At 34.5% G+C, this 25,919-nt stretch overlaps 1 protein-coding gene and 1 non-coding gene across 2 annotated transcripts in view; one reads left to right on the top strand and one right to left on the bottom strand.

Moving 5' to 3' along the window:
- Positions 1-1,672: 1,672 nt before the first annotated feature.
- The window catches only part of LOC118192713 (uncharacterized), a 35,110-nt gene continuing 10,863 nt past the window's right edge, over positions 1,673-25,919 (bottom strand). The window contains exons 2-3 of the mRNA XM_035363713.2: positions 12,122-12,399; positions 1,673-3,589 (exon numbers count right to left, since the gene is read on the bottom strand). Coding sequence (XP_035219604.1) covers positions 3,034-3,589; positions 12,122-12,399 — 834 coding nt within the window. The 3' untranslated portion in view covers positions 1,673-3,033. The remainder of the gene's footprint in view (positions 3,590-12,121; positions 12,400-25,919) is intronic.
- TRNAN-GUU (transfer RNA asparagine (anticodon GUU)) lies at positions 16,649-16,720 on the top strand. Its single transcript has one exon. It is a non-coding gene; the product is annotated as a tRNA-Asn (tRNA).

The raw sequence follows: 25,919 nt of genomic DNA, 5'->3' as shown, positions 1-25,919 counted from the left end.
CTGACTTAATTTTTATCTTAAATTATTAATCTGTTTAATCTGATTCATAATTTAAGATAAATTATTAATGTTTAATAAATTATTTATCTTTACTAATCTTGTTTAATCTGATTAAATAATTTATGTTAAATTATTAATCTTTAATAAATTATTAATCTTTAATAACCTTGTTTAATCTGATTAATACTTTATCTTAAATTATTAATCTTTAATAAAGTATTAATCTTTACTACTCTTGTTTAATCTGATTAATAATTTAAGATAAATTATTAATTATTAATCTGTTTTATTGCTTTCTAAGTAACAAACGACAGGAAGTAAGTAAAGGGTACTAATATTTCGCTTCAAATCAATTTTGTCCTTCGAAAGAATGAAGGCTAATATAATCTCATTTTTATATCATACTAGCTTATAAAATCAGGATAAAATATCTTATAAGATAAAAGCTGACTTAAAATGACGACAGCCTGTCGTTAAATATTGCAACCTCTCGAGAGATTAGTATAGGGAAGCAAAGGTGCGAGGCCCTCAAAGTCCATTCGCATTGACATTTCTGTTAATATTGAACTCTTATATAGCCTTATTGGTTTTGCCTAAATAATTTTATGAAACATGTGAGTAAAAAGAACCAGAGTACGAATTCCTTATTCACTTTTCGTTACAAATTATGCACGTTTTAATGTAAAAATGAAATATTATTATCATTTGTATGAAGCTCAAGTATTGCAGATAATGTACATTTCTCCCTCTGCAAGAGATATAGGCATTAATTACAACACTCTTAATCTACTGAGTGTTATTTTATATTTTTATTTACACAACATTTGGTTTATTTTAAACACAGAAACGTTATAATTCACACTAATAAATGTAAAAAAAAAATGTTAAAATTTGTTTTCTATGTAATATGTCAGAGATGTGTTAAATATTGCAGTCTGATGATTGTAATATGCGTAAATTTGTGTCTGAGTTATTCTATATTCATTTGAAAGTGTAAGTAATTTTTTAAAAAATTTAAACATCTATTAAAATATTTTTTGTAAATGGACCTGTATCAGTCTCAAATCCTCCCAAAACATAGCTTACGTGTAACAGCCTCCAAGATAAGGTTTTACAGTATAGTATTACCTTTTTCCTTATGCAAACAGCTCACGAGGGTTATCTGCGTAAAGGGAAGGATGCCTTCGTAGAGGACTTTCCAAGGAAAGCTGACTCTCATTTACGTTATCCAAGTAAAAGTTTCTATTGTTTTTTAAATTTTGAAAGAGCTTGAAAACTTAAATCATATGCAACGATATCTGGGGCACTTGTAGTATCTTCTCAAATCCAGGGAAGCATTATTATTACAGATTGGCATGCTCAGACAAATATCATCAGATTTCTAATTTTTTTAAATAACACCTCGTCCTCATTCCTTTCCTAGTGTGTTGATGCATAAAAAAATAAACAAAACTTTTCAGTGTTCGATTTGTTTCATTCAACTTCTTAATATATTTTAATTAAATAATTCATAGAAACTTACATATATAATATTTACTTTCATCAAAATGCACTCTATTCTTCAACGAATAAATATGCTTAAAATCAAAGAAATTGATACATTTTACAAAAATCAATGAATTACTTTTTGTAAAATGAGTAAATCAATCACAGTGTAAATAATTCACTCAACAACAATAAAAACAGTTTATATAGAATCATACTAGTTACAAAAACAGAAATTTATAACAGTATACGAATGACCTTTAAACATTTTTATATAGTATTTGAATAAATTTATAAAATTAACATTCATTTCGATTTATTAAAATAAGTATTTAAAATTTTTAAATTTGAGTATCATAAAATAAAAAAGTCGAAAATTGCAAAATCAGTTCACGCGGAATTTGATGAAATTTATCGATTTCATTAAAATGAAATCAATAAAGTTCTTAATGTTAAGCATTTGTTTATAGCAGCTTGTTACAGCAGGTTATATAACTACCTATGCCGTATGTCCGAAACGTTCCGAGAAAAGTTTTCTTCCTGCAATATAATCATAACAGAAATAAAACTGTGAATGTGATTCACGGGTATCATGCATCGGTTGTGCAAGTGAATTCAGTGGAACTCGTCCAAAACTCTGAAAGGCAAAGGATTTCTTCTTGCTGAGGACAATGCCCTTCACTGGACAATGCCCCCTCGTTCTCACTGCTGAAATTATGGTGCAATTTCTAGTGAAGAAAAGATGTGAAAGTTCTTAACCACCTTCTTGGCCACCCGATTTTGCGCCAAGGAACTTCTTTTAATTCCCAAGAATGAAACTTTGCATGGAGTGTCAAAACTATCATGCCTTAACAGACATTCGAGCAATAGCGACATGCAAGTTAAAATCCCAAACAAGGACTTTGCTTTCGGTTTCATACAGTCGTATGAACGACCTGTGCGTTTTATTCAATTAGGAGGAGGCTATGTGAGACACATGAAGCATTGAAATCTTCGTCTTAAGTTTTCTCTAATTTTCATTGATCCAGCCTCGGAACATTTTGGACAAAAAGTAAATTGCAAATTTACTATCCTGCAGATTTTTTCAGATGTAAAAAGAACATTTCATCAATTGATTCTCATTGGTATTCGCCTTTACAAGTTGTCATTTTTATGTCATATTAAAACTTCGGAGAAAATGGCTATAATTTCAACATGCAAATGATATTATGAATGAAAGAACATCAATATTATTAATAAAGGATCCAGCCTCATAAATGATAATACAGTTGGAGGAAAATTAAATGATTTATAAGTTATTTGTTTCCAGTTTTCCTCCGTTTATTCCGAAACCAGCAGGTATAAACATAAAAAATACTAGTTACACAAAGAGATGTCTAACAAATCATAAAGTTCTTGTTGAATCTCTTTTTTGGAAGCAGCTGAACTGCTGTCCGAAGATCGCGTAAACGTTTGAATGAACAGACACTTTTTAGCGATCATAAAGTCCCTGAATACATTTATCTAACTGGCACTATTTTAATATTATTTAATGTTTTAATATTAATGCTACCAGGCACGATATGGTGGTGGCCTTTGTAGAACCATTGGATTCATGTAAGATGCCGCTGGCATTCTTCTGTAAGGTACAGCATAGAAGGGCGCGCCATATGCAGCTGCCGCTGCAGCCATTGGTGGCGGTAACCGTTGTCGAACAGCTACGTATGGCGGATACCTAGGCCTCACCAGATAAGCTGGATGAGCTGCAGCTGGAACTAGACCCATTCCAGGTCTTCTGTAAGCCATGTAAGCTGGGTGTCGAGCAATGGCTGCAGCAGGATGGTGATGAGGAATACCAGGTTGCCCATACACCCCACTGTCATGGAACAACAGTTGTTGAATGATGGGTTTGTTGCTGGAGCCAGAGCTGGAATGGTGATGATGATCATCATCGTGATCGTGTGGATGAGGATCTCCATAACCACCGGGACCATAATCACCAGGACCATCGTAGCTTCCGCCATCAAATCCTCCTCCACCACCTCCCCCATGACCACTGCCATGGGAGGATTCGTGAGGACCACCAGCATTGATGTGTATTATACGAGTAGTGTGATGAGGTATCCTACAAAAAATTAACAAATTAATGATCAGAAGGACATGTTTATTTCCAAGCATTAGAACAAATCAAAGGAAAATAAAGAATCTTCAGCGTGCAAAGAGGATATCGTTGCAGAGCATACGAAATTCGTGCAAAAATTAGACTCGCAAGTAGATGCCATTGAAATGAGCCGTATAAATTGCGTGACATTTGTGATGGTGGTACTGACCTAAAACTCTAATCGTGTTTTTTTAACCTCAAATTGTCACTCTCTTTTTAACTCCCAGTCTTGAAAGCAAATTGCTCAAAAAAGAAAGTACTCATAAAAAACAAACTCACCGTGCTTTGTCACGAACAACTTCAATATTCTTTTGCTTGACTAAATTCAGGCAATTGGAATGCAAAGATTCACGATTGCGTGTTGTTTATTTTACTCCAAATACGTTTTACTCCCTAAGGCTAAGTAATCAGTTATTTTTCTTTATGCAAAATAAAATTATGTTCCAAAGGGAAGATTTTTATTCATGAAAATAATTCGGAAAGTTGGTTTGTTTCTATTTTTAGTTCAAAACGTTGCTAATTGATTTTTGTTTCTAAACATGATTATTTATAAATAGTATATTGCATGAGAAATATATCTCTTTGTTTTTGAGGACGCTAAAATGTAATCCTATGAAGTAATGTTTCTTTCATTTTTAGGTGGCATCTAATTAAATGTTTTTATCTTGCTAATGTTTTTTATCTTGCTAATGTTTTTTTATCTTGCTGATGTTTTTTATCTTGCTAATGTTTTTTTATCTTGCTAAGATATACTTTATGTCTGACTTCAAACGTTAGTTGTAATAATAAGTGTTAATTGAAGATATAAAACTCTTTAGTTGCAACTAATCTTTTAGCAATAATTAAGAAAAATCAGTCGTAATAACCGTAATTTAATTATTTTTCTATAATGGAACCTTCATCCACTTAAAATTAATATAAAATACCTCTAACTCTGGTTTCTTCATTCCAAATGTATTGCAGTAAATTAATTTTAAATTTACTAAAACATAATAATCATTATTCAACACACTGATATATCATGTCAATGTATGAGGGAGAATGCATATTCCATTCTGCTTTCAAATTAAAATATGTTGTTAAAATATGAAATCTTATCGCTGTTTGTTGAGACAGTTTTCAAACACTAGTTCGTCTACGCCATATGTAAAATATTTAAAGAACTGGTTACAATGAATATGGAGAAATTTGTATGTTTCACACATTTTAAACTTTCAGAGTTTTACAGAGGATGTTCGCACATTTTTTAGACGATTTTGGTAAGCGGTAATAAAAATTCGTTTGCTGTAAAAGAAGTAATTGCAATTGTACTATGTTTTTAAAAGTTAAAATTATCGTCTGTGGCTTGAAAGTTTTGTTTTTATTCAAAATGGCGAATTTAACAAAGCAGTGGTTCGAAGGCTACATTGACGCTCTTTCCGAAGAGAAATATGCATACTCCGTTATCCAAAAACGATGTGAGAGTCATGGTTTTGAGATATCTAAAGCGTCGATAGGTAATATCATCAACAAGAAAGGAAAAAAAAACGTCAAATTGGAGCCTCAAGTGGGACAAAAATTCCAAACAAGTATCCAAGGAAAAAACGGACATCTTCGACTATTGCAAAGGTACGTTGTTTAATGTTAAAAGAAAATCCCCTAGTCAAAGGACAGTTGCAGAATCATTAAAATGCTCGGTGTCCACTGTAAACAAAATGATAAACGTTGATTTAAATCTTAAGAAAGCGAAAAAACGCAATGTGCATCGTCTTCTTCCAAAGCATATCGCTCAACGCAGGACACGCTACAAAATTCTATATGAGAAACACTTATCCAAAGGAAAATGGAAAACAATTGTCACAATAGATGAAGCATGGGTGTATTTAAATGATTGTAACAGAAAAAGAGCCATTTATTATCATAAAAGTGGAGAAAAAAATTTAAGTACATGTTTCAAAGAATCGAAAGAAAGTTTTTCTAAGGGATTCATGATTGTTGCTGGTTTTTCTTATAATGGCAAGTTAAAAATAAAGAGAGTGCAAAAAAGTGTCAAGATTAACTCCAAATACTATCAGGAACATATTTTATCGCCAATGTTTCTGAATAAAATACCATCGCTTTACCCACAGTGCCATCCATCTGTGAGACTCCATCAGGACAAAGCTAGCAGTCACACTTCAAAATCCACTGTAAATTTCCTAAACGAAATGAAACAAATAACTGGTATCAAGGCCATACCCTTCAATGATATCCCTACTAAATCTCCCGATGTAAAGCTAGCAGTCACACTTCAAAATCCACTGTAAATTTCCTAAACGAAATGAAACAAATAACTGGTATCAAGGCCATACCCTTCAATGATATCCCTACTAAATCTCCCGATGTAAAGCTAGCAGTCACACTTTAAAATCCACTGTAAATTTCCTAAACGAAATGAAACAAATAACTGGTATCAAGGCCATACCCTTCAATGATATCCCTACTAAATCTCCCGATGTGTCACCCACGGATTTTTGTGCTTTCAAACTTTTAAAAACTGCGTTATCCAAACATTGTCCCAAAACCCTAACAGGACTCTGGAAAGCTGCTCAGGAGGAATGGTATAGAATAGCTCTTCTGCCACTTCAAAAGGCATTATTATTCTGGAAATTGCGGTGTCAAAAGATAGTTCAGAATAAGGGATGTCAAATAGAACATTTAAAACACAATAATTTTATGTAATTTGGTTTTGTGAATATAATATACATCGTCTAAACAATGTGTGAACAATCTCTGTATAATTGCAAATTGGAGCCGAAATTCAGAATTTGATAGTTTTTATAATTCGTTTTTCTCAAATTCAGCAGCGGAAAGATAATAAGTCTGGCTGGTATTCAAAATAAGCGTGCGTTAAGATACGAAGCATTTTTTTGCAGCTAGCGAACTGTTAAAAGTTTAACAAGTTAAAAGTTCAGAGCTCTTACCTACTCGGCTACAGATAGATTAATCATCATGTGGCAAATGTTTAGCAAAGCAAATTCCACATTTGGAGTTCTTCAAATAAAATGTAAGTATGGCATATATATTTAAAGTTACGTGATTTGTTTTAGGTTTCCATTGGCAGTACTTGGTTCTAAATCAAAATTTTTATTGAGCAGTTCTAGTTAGAGGCGAAACAAGTGAACAGTTAAACTAATTATTTAAAAAATGAAATTTAATTAGGAAAGTTATATTAGTGTTTAATTTTTTCCATGCATTTCTGTAAAAAAAGTTCTCATCTAAAAGTAAGTAAATTTAATAATTACGAAAATTATGTAAATGTAGAAACGAAAACTCAGAAAATATTCAAAAGCAAAATTTACATTTATTTTGCAAATACTCTAAATCTATTATTATCAATCTATTATGTAATATTTTATTCAATATATTTGTTTAAATTTTTAAATCAAATTTTCAAAATAGCTTGGAAAGAGAAGGCCTAAAACATACATGATAAGCGTTTTATTATCAGATAGATTAACAGATAGCTTAAGAAAAATTCCCAATAAATGCTCTTAAGCTTATCACAGATAAACAGAACTTCACTGTTCTGCTAAATTTCAAATGAATGGAAACAAATATGGCTGCTATAGTAAAAAAAATAGTGTTAGCCGCACTTAAACAAGTTTTAAATTGTTGGTAATTCTACAACTATTGCATACAGATTAACTAAAGGCATAAGATCTTAACAAGAAGATAAGAAGAACATAATTCAATCATTTTAAAGCAAAAAAAAGTGTGCAATTTACCAACATATAAGAATTTAAAAAACTGAGCTCGTTGAGCCGAATAATAGAATGGGTATGTCTCTCTCTTTATATATATATATTTTTATACTTTTGGCTCGGCCGATTACAACCAAAATACGAGGTTTACAACTACATGTTATATATGTACAGACGCCACGGTGCGGTTGGTACTCTACAACATCACAAAATGCATTATGGTTGCACCAGAGTGACAATGAGCCAACAATACTTCGCACTAACTTATACAAGGAAACGATATTAGATCTGTTAAAAATAATTAAATTTATATTTCTTTTTATTGCTCTTCTTTTAGGGCATTCAGTGGAATAATATTTTGCTGCACTAGGCTTTTTTATACTGATTCGAAGGGAAATTTGCATTTGAGATGATTTAAAATGAGATCTTCAAGAGAACTTCAGATTCGGTGAACTCGATGCCATGAAGTTGCAGAGATATTACGTATTTTTTTGGAAGCGGAAGTCATGAAAAATGAGCAGCGCGTTTGCCGGGAATCGAACCGCGGACCTCTGGAATACGCGCCTAGCGTGCAGACCACCACACCACGAAGGCATGCTAAGAAAGCGGGAGAAATACCTTACAAAGTAATCGAGCAATTATAGATACTAAAAAGCCTAAACCAGGTGTTAACTACAGTGGAGTGCGAAAAATATTAAAGAAAAATTGAGCACATGAATAACACACCTGAAACATCCTGAACCTATCAAAGATGAGAATTTTTTATATAACGTTATTATATGTAAATTATTATATTTTATCATTTATTTTAAATACAGTTTTAAAAAGCTCTTTGAGGGGATCTAATTTGTTCTTTTCAATATGAATTTGAATTTACTAGTTTGTAGCAATTAATGCTTTTATGACAAATCTGATTTACGAATACCGTATATTTCTCTGTATAAGCCGAAAATGTTTGGAATTTTCTAGAATAAACCGAGCTTATTCTTAAACTGGAGGGGCAGCTTATCTATGGATCTGCTATCTGCTAAAAACGTGGGTACTTTTCCATTAATCGGGTACAAGTGATAAATCATCAATATAGCGCTTTCTTTAGTTTGTATCTCTTACGTTTCTGAAAAAAAATTAATTTTAAATTACAAAGTATTTTCTCCCTCCTTTCTGCATGCCTTCGTGGAATAGCGGTAACACACTTGGCGCGAACTGGAAAATCACAGGTTCGAGTCTCGGGAAGTGCATTATATATTTATCATATTCTCCAACATCAAAATAATGCAATGTCTGTACAAAATGATATTATTGGGAGAATATTTTTTTCAACGATGAGAAGTTTCGTGATATCATTGCACTGCAGTATTAACTATTTAAACTGTTATCAGTGGAAATGAAATTTCAGTTATTTGAACTTCGATAAAATTCCAAGTTTTCGATAAGTTGGCCAGAACGTTCGCTGAGGCGAACTGTACTAAAAATTAGTGTTCTCTTTTCTGAATACATTAAATTTTCTTAATTCGAAATATTCAGAGCGTTTTTGAGATTTTTTAATTGTGTGTTTACATTTCTTGCTCGATTAGTCGAAGTCAGGTATGCCTTAATAATAGAGATGAAGTCTTTGTAGAAACTTGGAGCCTGAGGTGATTTTATCTTTTACGTAATTTCCTCCAGCAGATAATTCTTGCTTTTGAGAATATTAAAAAATATTTTTTTTAGAATTGTAGTCTGTATTTTTCTTTAGAACAAAGGAATAGCGTGTGATCTGCTTCTATTGCTTTTAGTTCTATGTATCTGAAACTATTCGTTCTATCTATCTGTTCTATGTATCTGAAATTTAATGCATTTTTATAAGAAATCAAACTTTAGCATCTTTTAAAACATGCAAAGCCTGAGAGTAATATTTCTTGTCGTTGAAATAAAATGCAAATACAGAACTAAAATCGTATTTCTTAATTGTAATTACATCTTAATATTTATTTTGCGTGTATTTATTTATATTAAAAATAATAATCTATATATCTTTATATTAACTAATGCACATATCTGGTAGAATCCAGACATTCACCTCCAGTCTTGCTAGTTTGAATTTAAGATTATTCGGAATTTTTTCTCTGACCTTCTTTTTTGGCTTATTATTATTCGACTTAGTTTCGACTTAAATTCGAATTAGTTTCGATTTTTCTATAAATGTGTGGTTCTTTAAAAGAATTTTATGCGTAATCTCGATTGACAGGATCTAAATTTAATCTTTCTCAATTTAGAATGCCCTCAAAATGTTTGTTTTAAGTCGCAATGTGCTTAGAGATATTGAGGAGGACTTCCTGGAGATTTTGATTCTCATATGGACTCAGGACTTCGTAATTTAACGTTCTGAAGTGTTTTGTTCATATCGCTGCATCTTCAACTATGTGAAAGTATACTAAAATTAGTTATTCTAAAAAATCTTGGACCCGATTGACATGGTCTAAATATATTCCTCCTCAATTCAAAATGTCCTCAGAACGTTCTTTTTCAGTAGCAACGTGCATTGACATATTGAAGATTTTCTGGAGATTTTGATTTTCAAATGGACCCAGGACTTCGCAATTTAACATTCTAAAGTATTTTGTTCAAATTGCTATATCTTCGACTATGTGAAAGTATACCGAAGTTAGTTTTTCTTAGAAATCTTGGACCCGATTGACATGATCTAAATATATTCTTCCTAAATTCAGGATGTCCTCAAAATGTTCGTTTTATGCCACAACGTGATTAAACATATTGAGGATTTCCTGGGGGGGGGGTTGATCCTCAAATGGACTCAGGACTTCGTACTTTAACGTTTTGAAGTGTTCTTGTTTGTTCAAATCTATATCTTCGACTATGTTTACGTATACTGAAGTTTGTTATTCTTAGATATCTTGGACCCGATTGACATGATCTAAATATATTCTTCCTCAATTCAGAATGTCCTTAGAACGTTCTTTTTTAGTAGCAACGGTGATGGACATATTGAAGATTTCCCGCAGATTTTGACTTTCAGATGTTCTCAGGACAACGTAATTTGACATTCTGAGATGTTTGTTTCCGATTGCTAAGTTTTTGAGTATGTGAAGTTATCCTGAAAGTAGTTATTCTCATATATCTCGTGAATTTCTTCATTTAATTACTTGTGGATGTCCTTGTTGCACTTTTCGGAAGACGTTCACCATCAGACTTTCTGAGGATTTTATTCACATCTCTTTTCACTATTAGATTTTTCGAATCCGCTTGAGGATGTTCTTGGGATAAAATGGGATGTGACATTAAGCATTCGGACATTGTGTTAATAGAATATGCCAAGATGTTCTTGAAATAAGTAGAATGTGACGTTTTATGTCATCCAGATATTGTGCTAATAGAATATGCCAATATGTTTCTAGGTTGCCGTAAATAGGTATTTCAACTCTCGCAACATCTCGAAGTGATTTAGTGAGTATATTCTTTGCTATACACTGGAATGTAACATCAGACACCTGCGAGGACATGCTAAGGGAACAATAATAATATTTGTGAATCGTGCTCCACTATACGGATCGGTTCCAACTGCGATGATCCCATATCATGCAGGAGTTGGGTCTCCAGTCACCGTTCCCCAAGAGGATAATCGTACTAATCATGCTGCCGTCCGTGTCCCCAGTCCGAGACGACAGACTGAAAAGTTCTCTACTACCTCCTGGATGCACGGGGTCACCACTGCCAATTCCCAGGTTTCACAGTGGCAGAGAACATGCATGCCTGGATATTTGACTGGCCATCATTTGCACCTAGCATTACTGGGCAGGCTTTCGCCCACCTCGATTGAGCCAATGAAGTTTCGTCTAAAGGTATATTCCAGCCGGTCACATGCCAGGCGATTGATCTTATACCCCGTGGCCGAGACTTCCTAAGTACAGATCCTATTCTGTAACTTCACAGATTCCTGTGCGTCTACGCCTGGGAGGATGCTAAGGAAAAGGTCCTTATAATGCAAGCTGGGACTATGAGCAGCATCTTTATAAGCTTCTTTCCAGAAGATATTTCGCTATTATGAAAACTGCATTAAAGCAATTTAACTCCAGACGTATGTTATTTCTCATAAGGATGATATTAATCTTTTTATATGACCTCTAAGATGGCGCTGTTCAAGTTGTATAAGGTATTTCTCCCGCTTTCCTAGCGTGCCTTCGTGGTGTAGTGGTTGTGAAAACTGGGCCGGTATTCCAGAGTTTCGCGGCTCGATTCCCACCGAAAGCGGTTGCTAATTTTTCATCTCTTCGGCTTTTCCAATTTACCTAATGTCTCTACGGTTGATTCCGTTAAAAACTGTTAACATGTCTCCCGAACCTCATGCACTGTACTAAAAGCGCTTCTACAAAATGGCGAAGATTTTGCTAACTACATAAATATTATGGAAAGTTACACAATGCATAAGCTGAAAGCCGAAACCTACATATGAAGCTCGTAGCCCAACGTATCTGAACTTTTGGAAAACACTCATCTTAAGATAGGGTTTATATTTATTTTTTTTAATTAATTAAAGATTTTGGATGACCTGCACGAGTGTGTATTAAAGAAAGACCCAAGGGTCTCTTCTTAATACAGACTCGCGTGACAATGGCGAAAATTGCCGAATCTTTGCGTTAAAATTTATTAATAATCAGGAGATAATATTTCTTAAAGAAATAAAATCAAAAGAAAAATTATTTTCAATTTCGTATCACACTCTCGAGTAATAAAAGTTTTATATCAATGAAAATAAATTGATATGATATGTACTTACGGAATGGGTATAATTTTTTCTGTGATGTGGTGATGCTCTTTCTTTGAACCCATAGGCATGGGTATAGGAACAGGGTAATATTCATGGCCTCCTCCTCCACCACCATGATGTCCTTCTTGTTTTTGTAATACTTTCGCTACAATACCTGCGGTGAGCAATTCTATAAGCCGATTCCCCCCTTGGTGATGACCCTTATTTCCTCGTCCCCCTTCGCATGATTTGGAGCAAAACACCACTACCGCTAGAAGAACTGTTAGAAGCCGCCACGTCCAACCCATCTGCAAAGAAGTTTTAATTTAGCATTGTGAGAATGAAATAAGAATTTATCATTTTGAGTCTAAAATCAGAATTTATTATTCTGAGCACGAGATTAGAATTTTGAACATGAAATAGGCATTTAAGTATGAAAAAATAATTTAGCATTTTGGATTTAAAATAATCATTTAGCATTTTGAATACGATTACGTACTCAGCATTTTGAGTTGGAAATAAGCACTTAGCATTTTGAGTACGAAATAAGCACTTTGAGAATGAAATAAGCATTTTGAGTATAAAATAAGCATTTATCATTTTGAGAATGAAATAAGCATTTATTATTTTGAGTATGAAATAAGCACTTTAAGTATCAAATAAACATTTACCATTTTGAGTATGAACTCATTTGGAGTATGAAATGAACATCTAAGTAGGGAAATATCATTTAGCATTTTGGATATTAAATAACCATCTAGCATTTTGAGTATGAAATAAGTACTTGAATATGATACATGCATTTAGCATTTTGAGTATGAAATACGTATTTGAATATGATACATGCATTTAGCATTTTTAATATGAAATAAGCATTCAGCATTTTAAGTATGAAATAATTATTCAGCATTTTAAGTGCGAAATAAGCATTTTGAGTATGAAATAAGCGTTTTGAGTATGAATGAAGATTGAGTATTTTTAGTATGAAATAAGCATTTAATTTAGCATTTTAAGTATGAAAATAGAAATTAGATCAGAACAGCAAACATTATGTTAATCATTGGTAGTTAGCTGCAAGTTTGCTGTACATTGCTCTTGATTTCCTTGAAAAGAATTTGTTTTACAAGTATCCTTCTTATGGATATTTGAATAGCACATCATATTTAATTTTTGAAAGTCACATCATCGAGTCAAATGACATGAAGTGTTTTCTATCATGAACGAGCTATTACAGAAGTAACGCGATTTTACCATGTTTTTCGTAAACATAACAGCCGAATTTCACTTTAGAATGCACAGAATATAATTTATTTTGAACGATTCTTATTTTTAAACGGATTTCATTTTCCACTTGCTTGTTATGGCAATATATTATGAACCTCGAATGGAATTATCCGTAAGGTAATTTAGTATTTCAAAATTCATAGAAGATACTACTACAGGAAAAATATATTCCCTAAAACCTTGCTTCAGTACAAAGTAAAAGTACGTACATTAGAAGTTTTGAACCAGCAGCAGACAACAGTTATGCTTCAGGGTAACACAGAATTTATTGATAATTATTTTTCTAAATTTGATTTTTACTTCATTCGGCGAGAGTGTCATAATCATATTGCGCAATATAGACTAAATGAGGTAAAATTCCTAGTAATTAATAAACTAGGATCTGACTTTACACATTATTAATTAGGGAACGTATTTGCGGTTGCCTGAAAATTTATACTACAAAGCAAACATGAAAATTAATTTTTTAACATCTAATTGGTATGTTTCAATGGGAATTTTTGGTTGTGCTGAACATATTCAAACAATATTTTGTTTTCATATATGTAATGTAGATCATGTGTGATATGATTGTAACAAATGATGTATTTTTGCAATAGATGACTAAGCTTCATAAGTTAGCCGAAAACTTCATTGAAGTACAGTAAGACCCCGCTTAACGCTGTTTCGGTTTAGCGCTCTTTTATTTCAACCCGGGGATTCCACGAAATCGCTCGCAGCATACGGGGATTCCCCGAAATATTATGCAGCGATAGGTTTCAAATACATATCCGAAAGAGTGTACTTGTATTTCTTGTTTGGTGCGGTATTGTACAGACATATTTTGAAGGGGTAAATGTGGAAGATGTCGAAGAAATAATTCAAGAAGCAGCGGCTAGTCTTTCTAATGATGAGCTCAAGGAATTAACTGAACAAGAAGAAAACAAAAATGTTGACAGCAGTGATTCAGAAGAAGAGCAAAAAGAACTTTCGATGGCGTTTGTAAAAAGGAGTTTGTCTACCATAACTGAAATAATGGATCAATTCATTGAAAATGATCCGAATTTTGACAGGAGCTCAAAAGTAAGGCGTAGTGTTAGAGATGCTCTATCCGTTTATGAAGAACTTTTAAGAGAACAACGCAAAAGAAAAAGGCAAACGACATTAGATGCTTTTGTCACAAAAAGGCAGAACACTGAAAACGCGGAAGGCTAACTAAATATGACTGACTTAAAATTTTATTTGTTTTTTTTTTAAGAATATTCGTTTTGTTATTTATATTTTGTTTTTATTTTTGCAAGAAATAATAATATGGTATTAATTTGGGCTTTAAGAAATAAACGTTTGATTTTATTTTTATTAAAGAAACATACTTTTTTAATTTAATACCTAACCAATTTCCTAGCCATCTTGCCCTAACCCCAATATTTACATGTAAAGATAGCCTCGTTTAGCGCTGTTTCGCATTACGCTCTACTTTGATGGAACGTATCCCCCCGCGTTAAGCGGGGTCTTACTGTATTATAATAAATTTAAATTATGCGTGCTACATGACACCTACTTCGCTGCTTGTTGCATTGTTGCTATCATCATACGGACTAATTGGTCATGCACGCTGGCTTTTGTTACTTCTGAGCAAAGCGCATATCAAAATTATTTTTCGCATCCCTACAGACAAATCTTGAAGCTTTATCCTTATTTTAGAAAAACATTAAGAGTGACATAAGATAAAGCAAAATACCGTGTTTTAAAATCAAATCCATATTTTTCGAGAACGCTGTATTTTGAGTATATTGAAAAAAAAAATGAGTTAAAGAAAATAAGACTTAAATTAGAATTTCGTAAAATGTTATACTACGAATCGAAAGAGAAGAATGAAATAAGTGTTGTTTACGAGTCTGGTGTCATTGGTAATATGGTCCAAGTCATTTGGTTTTCCCAGATCAGCAATATCAATAATGTTTGATAAGAATAAACGAGATCAAAATTGAGCATATAAATACAATATTGGACTAAACGTAAAAACTGGATATTTTCTACCGATATTCATTTCATTAGCACCCTCGGTGACGTCTTGTTTGTTGTTGCTAATGCTCACTTGTCTGACCTGTTGTCAGCATATGCCCACGAGATTCCTCGTGGCAAGGAGCGAAAGTGTACGTCTGTCGTTGGCAACAGGCTTGAGCACGTTACAGGTGACAGTGCGATTTAGCTCAGTTCCCCACCCCCCAATTTTGATGGAGAGCACTCTGGGGAAAGGGTTCCAGCGTCTCCCATACCTCTTCCTCTACCACAACCTGTCGATAGGACTTTTGACTCGCCACGTATTTAGAGTGTGCCCCGTACCGCACCGACACTATGCAGTTACAAACATCCATGCCTTCTCCAAGATTCGAACCAGGCCCTTCGGCACGACAGTCAACGACGCTAACCACTATACCGTTTGGGCGGCCTCAGTGCCATCTTCATAAGTATTATGAGCACTGTTTAGGACGTCCGCTAGAACAAGGATCCCATAAATTTGCAAATTTGCTGTTAATCTTGAAATAGTTGGTATGGGTAAAGAGTTCAAATCTCTGCAAAAGACCCAAAATCCCATGATTCTGTGCGTTGGCCTTAAAACCCTTTCACACACTGCCTTCCCAAAATATTGTCTAATATTGCACAGGAACTGGTGTGAGATCTTCTGGTTTAAACTCTGTCCCTCTTGCTTCAACACTCGAAATGAGTGCTGGTGTCTTATGTACTGAAGATCATACTTCTGATACCGTGCTCAGTGACACGGTCGTGTCGACATTACAGCGGTTAGACATTAGCGGTTAGACAGCGGTTAGACAGCGGTTAGACATTACAGCGTCCAAATACCTGTCTTCATTTGAGAGAAGTATAAGTTAACTATTGGGAATATATAACTATTGGGAATATAGTATATAACTATTGGGAATAAGTGCTATTATGCAGAACGGCGTGCTGTTGTATCAAACTATATGAAACAGGTAAAGATGATGGTCCATGTTCTCCCAGTACTGTGAGCAGGTTATAATCCCGATTTAAACCACTGTTAGTTTCCAATGGCATTTAACAGAAAACCGAGATTTCACCCAAGATTTTATCACGGCCACGTATTGTACCTATTTTAGGTTGTTCATTCATGAGTAAATAGAATGCTGTACTGTCTGTAGCTATTTATAACCGTTTACTGTGTAAAAGAGAACACAAATTTGTTTGTTACTGAATTTCTCTGAGTGTCTGCATCACTAAAGTTATAAGGTATTTCTCCCACTTCCCTAGCGTGCCTTCGTGGTGTAAAGGTAGCACGCTGGGCCGTTATTCCAGAGGTCCGTGGTTCGATTCCCGGCGAAGGCGGTTGCATATTCTTTATCTTTTCTGCTTCCAATTAACCTAATGCCTCTACAAGTGGCGCCCGAACTAAAAGGGTTGTGGATGATGATTCTCCGCACCCAGGATTTGGCGACTAGGTCCCCTAAAACACTAGTCGCCCTTTAAAAAGGGGGAGTATATAAGGTATTTCTCCCACTTTCCTAGCGTGCCTTCGTGGTGTAAAGGTAGCACGCTTGGCCGGTATTCTAGAGATCCGTGGTTCAATTCCCGGCGAAGGCAGTTGCTAATTTTTCATCTCTCTGGTTTCCAAAATCCTAATGTCTCTACAAAGTACGCGAATGATATTTTGTACTTCAGCTGATAGCATAGTAAAGTGAGATGCAGGTCTCCATTAATGCTGGAACAAATTTTAATTTACTATCGCCTAGACGGTATAGTGGTTAGTGGAGCCTGACTGCGATACCGAAGGGCCCGGCTTCGAGTCCCGGATGTAATTGTCTGTCCCTTCATAGGATGGCCGCCTATTAGGTGCTTCTATAATAAAATGGCCACCACTTCTGGCCTTAGGAGTGTCCAATGCCGGTATAGTCAAGTGCCCGCCATTGGAAAAAAAATAATTTAGAAAATTCGAATTCTTCGATAGTGTGATTTTTTCTTGTATCTTGATATTTTTCGATGCTGGTTATTTCATTGATATTTTTGGGTTTGAATCCTGTATGAAATATGCCCTTTTATTATGCCTCATCTTCTTTCCTTGAGGATGTAATCTAGCTGCTTCCAGTACTGCCCAAAAAAATTACCCCAAACCATGGCGCCATTTAACAATAAACGCCATATTCTTCTTCGTATTCTTCTCATAATCTTCTTCATATTCCTCTTCATATTCTTCTCATATTCTTCAAATATGCAACATGGACTTTTGTAATGCGGAGAAATGCAGACTTTTGTGGTCCTTAACATACTATGGCTCTTTATATCTAATTGTGACATCATAATAGGGCATCAGGTACACACACGATGTCAGTAATGAAGATGAACTTCTTCCCTTTATAAACTACAAGCGATTTAATCAATTATTCTAGGCAGAAACTCGGCTTTACTCGTTGTCCCGGATGAACTTAGAGCTAGTGTGTCTTCCTTTTCTTTCCGGCGTGGCGTGCGGTTGACCAAGCGAAACTAACGACGGTCTGTCCCTCTCCTACGCTCCATTTGTTGAAAGCCTGCCTCTCATTAGCCTCATCTCAAATCAAGGTTAGCAGAGACAAGGTGAATTCTTCCATTCACCTTCAGGCGGGTTTCGATGTTGAAAGAAAGCTCCGAGAAAAGTCCAACAGTGGACAGAAAAAAAAAAGAAGAAGAAGAAGAAAAGGAAAATTCCACTGACATTTGAGAAAGCTGCGATTATAGTCTTCTGAAAATGAAATTTCAGATGTTATCTATCTTTCAACTTTCCTGAATGCTTCAGAATCAGATTTTACTGTTCACGTAACTGTCAAAAAGTGTTTTAGCAGTTCATTGACAGTTTTACAGTTCAATAAAATCGAAGATCAACAAAACCTTCATTTCTGTTTAGCTTGAGCAATTCTAGCGTGAATGAATGTACAGATGCTAGTTTTCAAAATAACATATTCTGATACTACTCAGTTTTCTCCAACACGGTAAAACTTAAATGTGGATAGTGATTTGAAACAGTAATGAGTTACTTATATTTCTGCTTCAAAATCTCTTCTCTCAGTTGTATCACAGGATATGTAAGAAAAGGGAAAAAAAATCTGAAAGCTTTCAAATTTTATATTACGCCCCCCCCAAAAAAGGGCGTTTTTTCAACGTTTTGTGTGTTACCTTAATTTAATAAATATCACGTTCTTCGCACATAAAAATTGAATTCAACAGCAATATTACAAAAAATTTAAAAACAGGCAAACAGCATAGCTTTAGAATTTCCCATACACAGTCTCGCGCGCTGGGAATAAAAATGTTTTTTTTCTTTTATATATATGTAATAATAAAATTCCATAGTCAAGAATACACTTAAAATTCTAACTATATGTTCTTTTCATTTTTAATGGCGACGTTCTCTTATTTGAAAGTACGTGGAATTAAATCCGCAGCCCCGTAGTCAAGTTATTTTTCCCGCCTTTTCTACACGTACAGTTATAGAATGTTCTGGAAATATTTAAAGCGAACTGGATTGGCTGACGAGGCTGACGTCATTTCTTAGAAACTCCGCCTTTCCAGAGGCTATAAAAGGACTCGCAAAGGAATATCGGAGGCTTTTCTTAAATGTCACGATGCAGTAAACTTCATACAAAAAGTTATTAGTAATTCTTTTTATTTACTCCGGATATCTTAACTTTTGTAACTACTATTTTCTCCTGAAATATAATAAATGGATCCTGTTTTTTAAACTTATCGTCTGATAATTTAACCTACAACTACATCTATGATTCTTCAACAATCTATTTATTCTGGACAAAAGCTGGTACATGACATATATATGTATATAGTGTGGCCATTGCTCGCTCTGAAATCGTTGAATTAGTTAATCAAAAATTCGTTACAAAGTTTCACAAAATTTGAAATTGATAATAAAACAAATTCGAAATTCGGGCTTCCAAGTGTCCATGTTCGGTTGGAGGAATACGTTATTCAAAATTTTATGGCTCTGGGTATTGCTAATTTTTCACAATGCGAGAAACATCCATGCATTCATGCAGATTCTTAATTATTTAGTTTCTTTTAATATAATACATGGCGATAATATTTAGTGGCAACAGTTTGAAAAGAGAACCAATGCGGAAAGTGAAACGACGCAAAATGCCATTTTGAGACTAGTAGCTCATTAGTTCTAACGCCTTTTTGGGTTTAAAAAAAAAGAAAAGGAAAAAGAACACTCGTCCAGCTTTATAACCGAGTTCTTTGCAATGTATTTTTCACCTGCATAAAATTTAATAAATTCTTTTTAAAGCCACGTTTTCAATTATGTAATTTATGTAAATAGTTATAATTTAATAAGTAGGTATAGTGTTTTATCATGCAAAACTCCATTTTATAAATAGTTAGAGTAACCTGATAATTAGGCGAATAAAGATTCACATAATTGGCTAAAATGCATTTCTCAACATCATGTTTGACAAATCCATGGCTAAGAATGAATTATGGTGACTCACACTTTGCGAATGCCTACTTTTTAAAGATATGCTGTTTGATACATGTATGGCTAATGATGAATTGGTAAACATTGAATGCATGCCGACTTCCACAGTGCATCTATAAAATTTAGAAAAGCCTTTTAACAAATTGCAGGAAACCTGCCAAACCATAATTCACACGACTTTTTTTATAATAGGATTTCACCTTGCTTATCTTAAAATATTAGCTACTTGCGTATAGAATTTTCTATGCGGTTTATCGTCTGCTGGTTTGATCTCGTATCTTCTCTCATTGATTCAAAAGTTGAGCCAAGGTGGGCAAATGTGTTCTTCCAGCGGGGAAAAATCTCATTTATTTTCTCAAATATGACTGGAGAAGAAACTTAGTGTTTCATTTATGATCCTGCTTGCTTTAGTAAGATTCATCACAACCACATAAATTTTGATTTCAGAAATCTTGAGTTAAGAAGATGAAGAGAAATAATGATGAGAAATGGGATGTCCTGGGGATAGACAGTGAACTGTATACTTTATATAGATAATATGAAAGGTCTTGTAAAACGGATTTTTTTTCCCAATGGCGGGCCTTCCCTATAACGGCATTGGCCACTTCTAAGGCCAGACGTGGTGGACATTTTATTGTGGAAGTACCTAACAGGTGGACACCGCTACATCTAATGAAGGGACAGACAATTTTACATCTATGCCTTCTCCGGGATTCGAACCCGGGACCTTTGGTATCGCAGTCAGGCTCCCCTAACCACTTAGGTCCTTAGGCCAGTCTCGGACTTAAAGAGTCGGACATTCCATCAGCTCCTAAGAATATGGCAAGAACGTTGGGATCAAGCCTCCACAGAGAGACGTGCTTACAATCTCATTCCCAAGGTCAAGACAACAATCCAAACTAATAGCAATTACATGACGTATTTCCTCACTGGTCATGGGCCCTTTCCTTCATACCTCTGCCACTTTTGCTTGAGAGAGAAACGTAACTGCGAATGTGGGCAGGAGGGTCATACAGATCATTTTGTGTTCTCCTGCCCACACACAGCACTGAACAGCCTCAAGCAACCAGGAGCCAGATTCTGGCCAAATTGGTTCCGGAATCTACAAAGTAACAGAGTTGCCCAGCGGAAACTGAAAACAATAATCGACTACTGTACTAGCAATTACTCTTCTCACACTGGAAGATAGTAGCCATAAAAGTCTATATAAGCTAGTTCAATATGTCAGCAACAGAGTATGTGATATGTATGTATAATATGTAATTTTGTATTTATGCTGTGCCAGGTTCTCATACATAAAGTTCGTACTGTACCTGAATACTGTAATGTATCTGTACATGTTTATATCTTTTATTTATGGTACCTAATTTATACTAAGGGTCACGCGTACCTCAATGGCATGCTTCTTGTAAATTTTAACTATCATGATAACGTATATGTATGGGTATATATATGAATATGAGTGAGAGTATGCATACTTTTATTTGTTTCGGAATATATATGTATGTAAGTGTGTATATATCTGTATATGAGTTTGTATTTATATGTATATACATTTATTTTGATTGTACTCTTCTTCAAGTGCCTTGTATGCACATGTATATATTTCTTTGTACATTGTTGTACTCTTCTTCAAGTGCTTTGTATGCATATGTATATCTCTTTTTTCCATTTTATAAATGTCGTCTACTCAGCCGGCGCTGCCCAGGGCTGAGGCCTGGTAGCTAGTAGTTGACTCTCTCCGAGTTGGTAACCAATTCTGCATGGATATATCTATGCCTGGTTTGGAAGCCAACTCAGCTGTTTACCTCCCCTAACCGCAATCAGATAAATGATTTTTGTTGCGCGACGATGCGCCACCATGTAATTTCATACTCATCGAGAAGCTTCTAGTGACAAAATGTGAGACAATTCTCAACCACCTCTCTCATTCGTCAGATTTGACACCTGTAGACTAATTTATTTATAAGTTATATCTCGTCAAAGGTGTTTTTTGTATTAATATTGGAGGGAATTCAAGAAACCATGACCAGAGATTTAAATATGTAGTATTCCAAAAACATTTTGGTTCTAAGAAGGAATCAATTACCTTGCCAAACACTGTATAGATTTACTAGTATTGTATATTGGAGACCAAGGATTAAAGAAAGTTTTTTTGGGGTCAATTTTTGGTTTTTACGACTTTGTCCTAAACCTTCGTAAGTGTGCTGTATATGAAATTTCTTTCCATTTTCATGCATTATTAGTAATTAAATATAAATGCCGCAGAAGGGTGGCATAATAAAGTAACTTCTCCATTGTTCAGCAATGCGCAGACACATTTTTAGACAAGGCGCAATTAACGGGTTTACTGTAAATTTAGTATTTAATGTTTCATTTGTAGAGTCATAAGGATATTTTGAAGCAGGATACATGAAAAGTGAGCAATGTCCTCCCCTAGACCTCGAGACTGGATCTCAAGAATAGGTCCTGAGTCCTGAGTGTGCTACCGTTATAACACGCAGTCGTGTTGGAAGGAGGAAGAAAATACCTTACATACTCTTCCTTTTAACGAGCGACTGGAGATTCGAGGACCCAATCACCAAATATTGGTGATGACGAATTTTCGTCCACCACTTTTTATTTCGGGCACCACTGTAGATTTATTAGTTTATTTTGAAGCAGGAGATGGGAAAAATGTGCAGTGCCTTCGCCGGGACTTGAACGACTTGGACCTCTCGAATACGGGCCGAATGTTTCACAGTTACGTCACAAAGGCTTGCTGGAAGGAGGAAGAAAATACCTTACTGTATACACTTTAATTCGTTTTTGAACAGTGCTGCCCGGTCTCTTGTTTAATCGTTTGTTGTTGGAAAGGCCACCCTCTATTTAAGCCATAATTAAGCCCTCTATTTAAGCCTCTATTGAAGCTGCGCCCGTTAACAATAACCATCTTACTGTATAGTACACAATGATTTTTCGTTTCTTGAACTGTTGCAATTTGAACTGAACCAATACCAAATGATATAACACAAAGCAATAAGCTTCCAGAAAGATACAAAGTGTTCAAAACAAAAACATTCAAATGAACAATTGTTAAATCTTTCTAACTAAAGCATTTGTAAAGCGTTTCATACAGAAAAGAAGTGAATTTATTCAGAAAATATCCATCCATCAGGAAAAAGTGCATTTGATTGGGTTTTCTAAATAGCTATGTAGACGAAGACAATCCAATCTCGTTTCCTTTTGTTTTGAGAAAATGGTATTTTATTTTCGTTAGTTTTCCCAATATTTTACTTTTACTCTCAAAGCTTAGGATAGTATATTACAAAGTCCTGTAATATAATCTAGAGATTTTGCCGGCGATTTAAAAGAACTAACGCATGTGTCCCTTGTACTCTTCCTCGGAAACGGCTAAAACAGGGGCTCCCAACGGGGTCGGTATTGACCACTTGACGGTCGATGGAATTTTAACGGGGTTAAGGGCGATCTAGGATTTGATAGCCAAATGTGAATAGGTAATTGACGGCATTGTCAAGATCCGATTGATTACAAAAATAAAATTATTAATAAAATTGATAATTAATTATTTATGTAAACAGTCTGATGAGCACCATCTTCAAGGGGACAAGCTGCTCGTCGATAAAGTAAAGTAAAGTAAAGGAAACTAAGGAAGAAATCGTATAAATTAAATATAAGAAAAAAATACACTAGAGTTATTTAATATATTTTTTAATCAGTAATACTTTTTAATTTATACATTTTTTATGAAATAAGCGTAGTATAAAAAGCAAAATATAAAAACACAATAAAAAGTAGGAAGAACCCAAACCTACAATGGAAAGCAAGGTAGAAGTTGAATATTTTCCAACGAGGTGAGTTAAAAAATAAAGTAAGTAATTTTATACCAAATATAAAAAATACTGCATCTATACATCAAAGCGCAATCATCGCATTTATTAAAATTGGACACTGCTGAGATCGCAGTGTACCAGCCTGCTCTTGCACTCCCCCCTTTTTTTTTAGTTTTATTTTTCAATTTTCAAAGTAGTGTTTTACAGTTCAACAATATAATCACAAAATTTTTAGAAGGTGCATAGTAGCATATGTTTAAAATTTTCAGTGCAGTGTTAAGTGTTAACATAAGTGTGCAGTGTTAAGTGTTAACATAAGTGTGCAGTGTTAAGTGTTAACATAAGTGTGCCGTGTTAAGTGTTAACATAAGTGTGCAGTGTTAAGTGTTAACATAAGTGTGTAGTGTTAAGTTTTTTTAAAAAAAATTTCTATTTATCTCAGTTTATCATCATGACAATTTTTAGTTACTTTAGTATCATTACTAGCAAACACTTTTTGGTCTTTTTATCCTAAACTTTATTTATTAAATATCACGTTCTTCGCACTTACGTCACATAAAACTCAGCAACAAAATCACAAACTATTTAAAAACAGCATATCTTTAGAATTCCCGAAATAGTATTAGAAGCTGGTCACAGGTATTCTCATATTTGCTACATTATTTCTTTAAAAACTAGACTCTGCAATAATTATCTTAAAGAAAGTATATAATGATTTTAATGATTCCAGGTAATGAATTTTATAACAATATGGAATATTTTTAATTATGCATCTCATTCCGATACACATTTATTTAAATCACCCACATCAAAGCGTAAATAAAAGTTCTTACTTAGTTTATTACTCAATAATCTACAAGATAAAATTTCAACGCATCTTAGTCTTTACCGAAAGGCAATGCACTAGCGCGTGAAAAATAAAAGTATTTTATTTCCGGCAGCGGCAACTCATTGCTTCTATACAGCCAAGTTTGTTAGTTAAAACTGAAACATAAATATCATATATTTTCTAGAAAGCCTGCAGTCTGACTCGTTGGAAATAAAAATAAGTGTTTTATTTCGAAAAGCGTTGCCAATGCTCGCTTTCAAATCGTTAAATTTTTTAACCAAAAATTTCTAAAATGTTTACAAAATATGAAATAAATAACAAAACGAATTCGAAATTCAAATTCCAGACTTCTAGATACCCGTGTTCGGGTGGAGGCTTACGTTATTCAAAATTGGATGGTTCTAGGTACCATCATTTTTTCACAATACGAAGTACATACATACATACATTCTTCTTTATTTAATTTCTTCAATAATAATGCAGAGGTATAATATTTGGTGGCAAGAATTTGAAAAGTGTTAAGCCGTTTAAAGTGAAACAACACAAAATCCCATATGAGTCTAATTAACAACCTCTTTTGAGCTAATAAAAGAGGTTATTTGGGTTAGAGTTTTTCTTGAAAGAAAGATAATAATTTTAATATTTAAATCGCAAACATTCTTCAGCAAACGTTTAACGGCGTCGTCCTCGCTGCCGAGTGTTTTTTTTTCGGGGGGGGGGGACTTTTAAAATTTACGTCTGATTATTCAGAACGAATAAGAAAGCCAGTCGCTCATGCTGTATAGTTTTTAGAGAAGCCTACTGCGATACTGAAGGCGCCGGGTTCGAATCTCGGACAACGCATGGATGTTGATAAATGTATAGTATCTCTGCGGCACTGGGGCACTCTATGACGAGCCGAAAGTCTTCCTGTGTATTTTGGCGATAGGGGAGGCGGGTAGGAAGTCCTCTGATTAGCCCCCCCCGAGGTGTTCTCCGTAAAAATTTGGGTTAGGTTAGGTTAGGTTATTTAATTACGGCAAAGCTTCGAGGGCTATCTGCCTAAGGGGAGGAATGCCTTCGTGGAGGACTTTCTAAGGGAAACTGGCTCGTATACACGTTACACATGGGGAAAACCACGAAAACACCCATGCAGCCAGCCCGTTCGCGGGATTCGAACCTCGGACCGAACTCCCAGTGTTCAGCGACTTTACCGCTCGGCCGCTAGTGGGCCCCGTAAAATTTGGAAGTAGAAGGTCAATTTTCTTGAGACTCTGGCAATCATTCTTCCATGAAATACATAGAAAAGACATTAACATCAAAAGAAAGCCAGAGATTTTTCTTAGAAAATTGTTACAGCACAAAATTCCTATTTCCCTACGCTTGCTATCAGGAAATCATCTACACAGATCTTTTTATTAATAT

The sequence above is a fragment of the Stegodyphus dumicola genome, chromosome 3, assembly GCF_044657685.1.
Source record: "Stegodyphus dumicola isolate Sdum_Otavi_A_Nest chromosome 3, ASM4465768v1".
Taxonomy (NCBI): Eukaryota; Metazoa; Arthropoda; class Arachnida; order Araneae; family Eresidae; genus Stegodyphus; species Stegodyphus dumicola.
The sequence above is the reverse complement of the archived record's forward strand: the minus strand, read 5'-3'. Positions and strand labels throughout refer to the sequence as shown.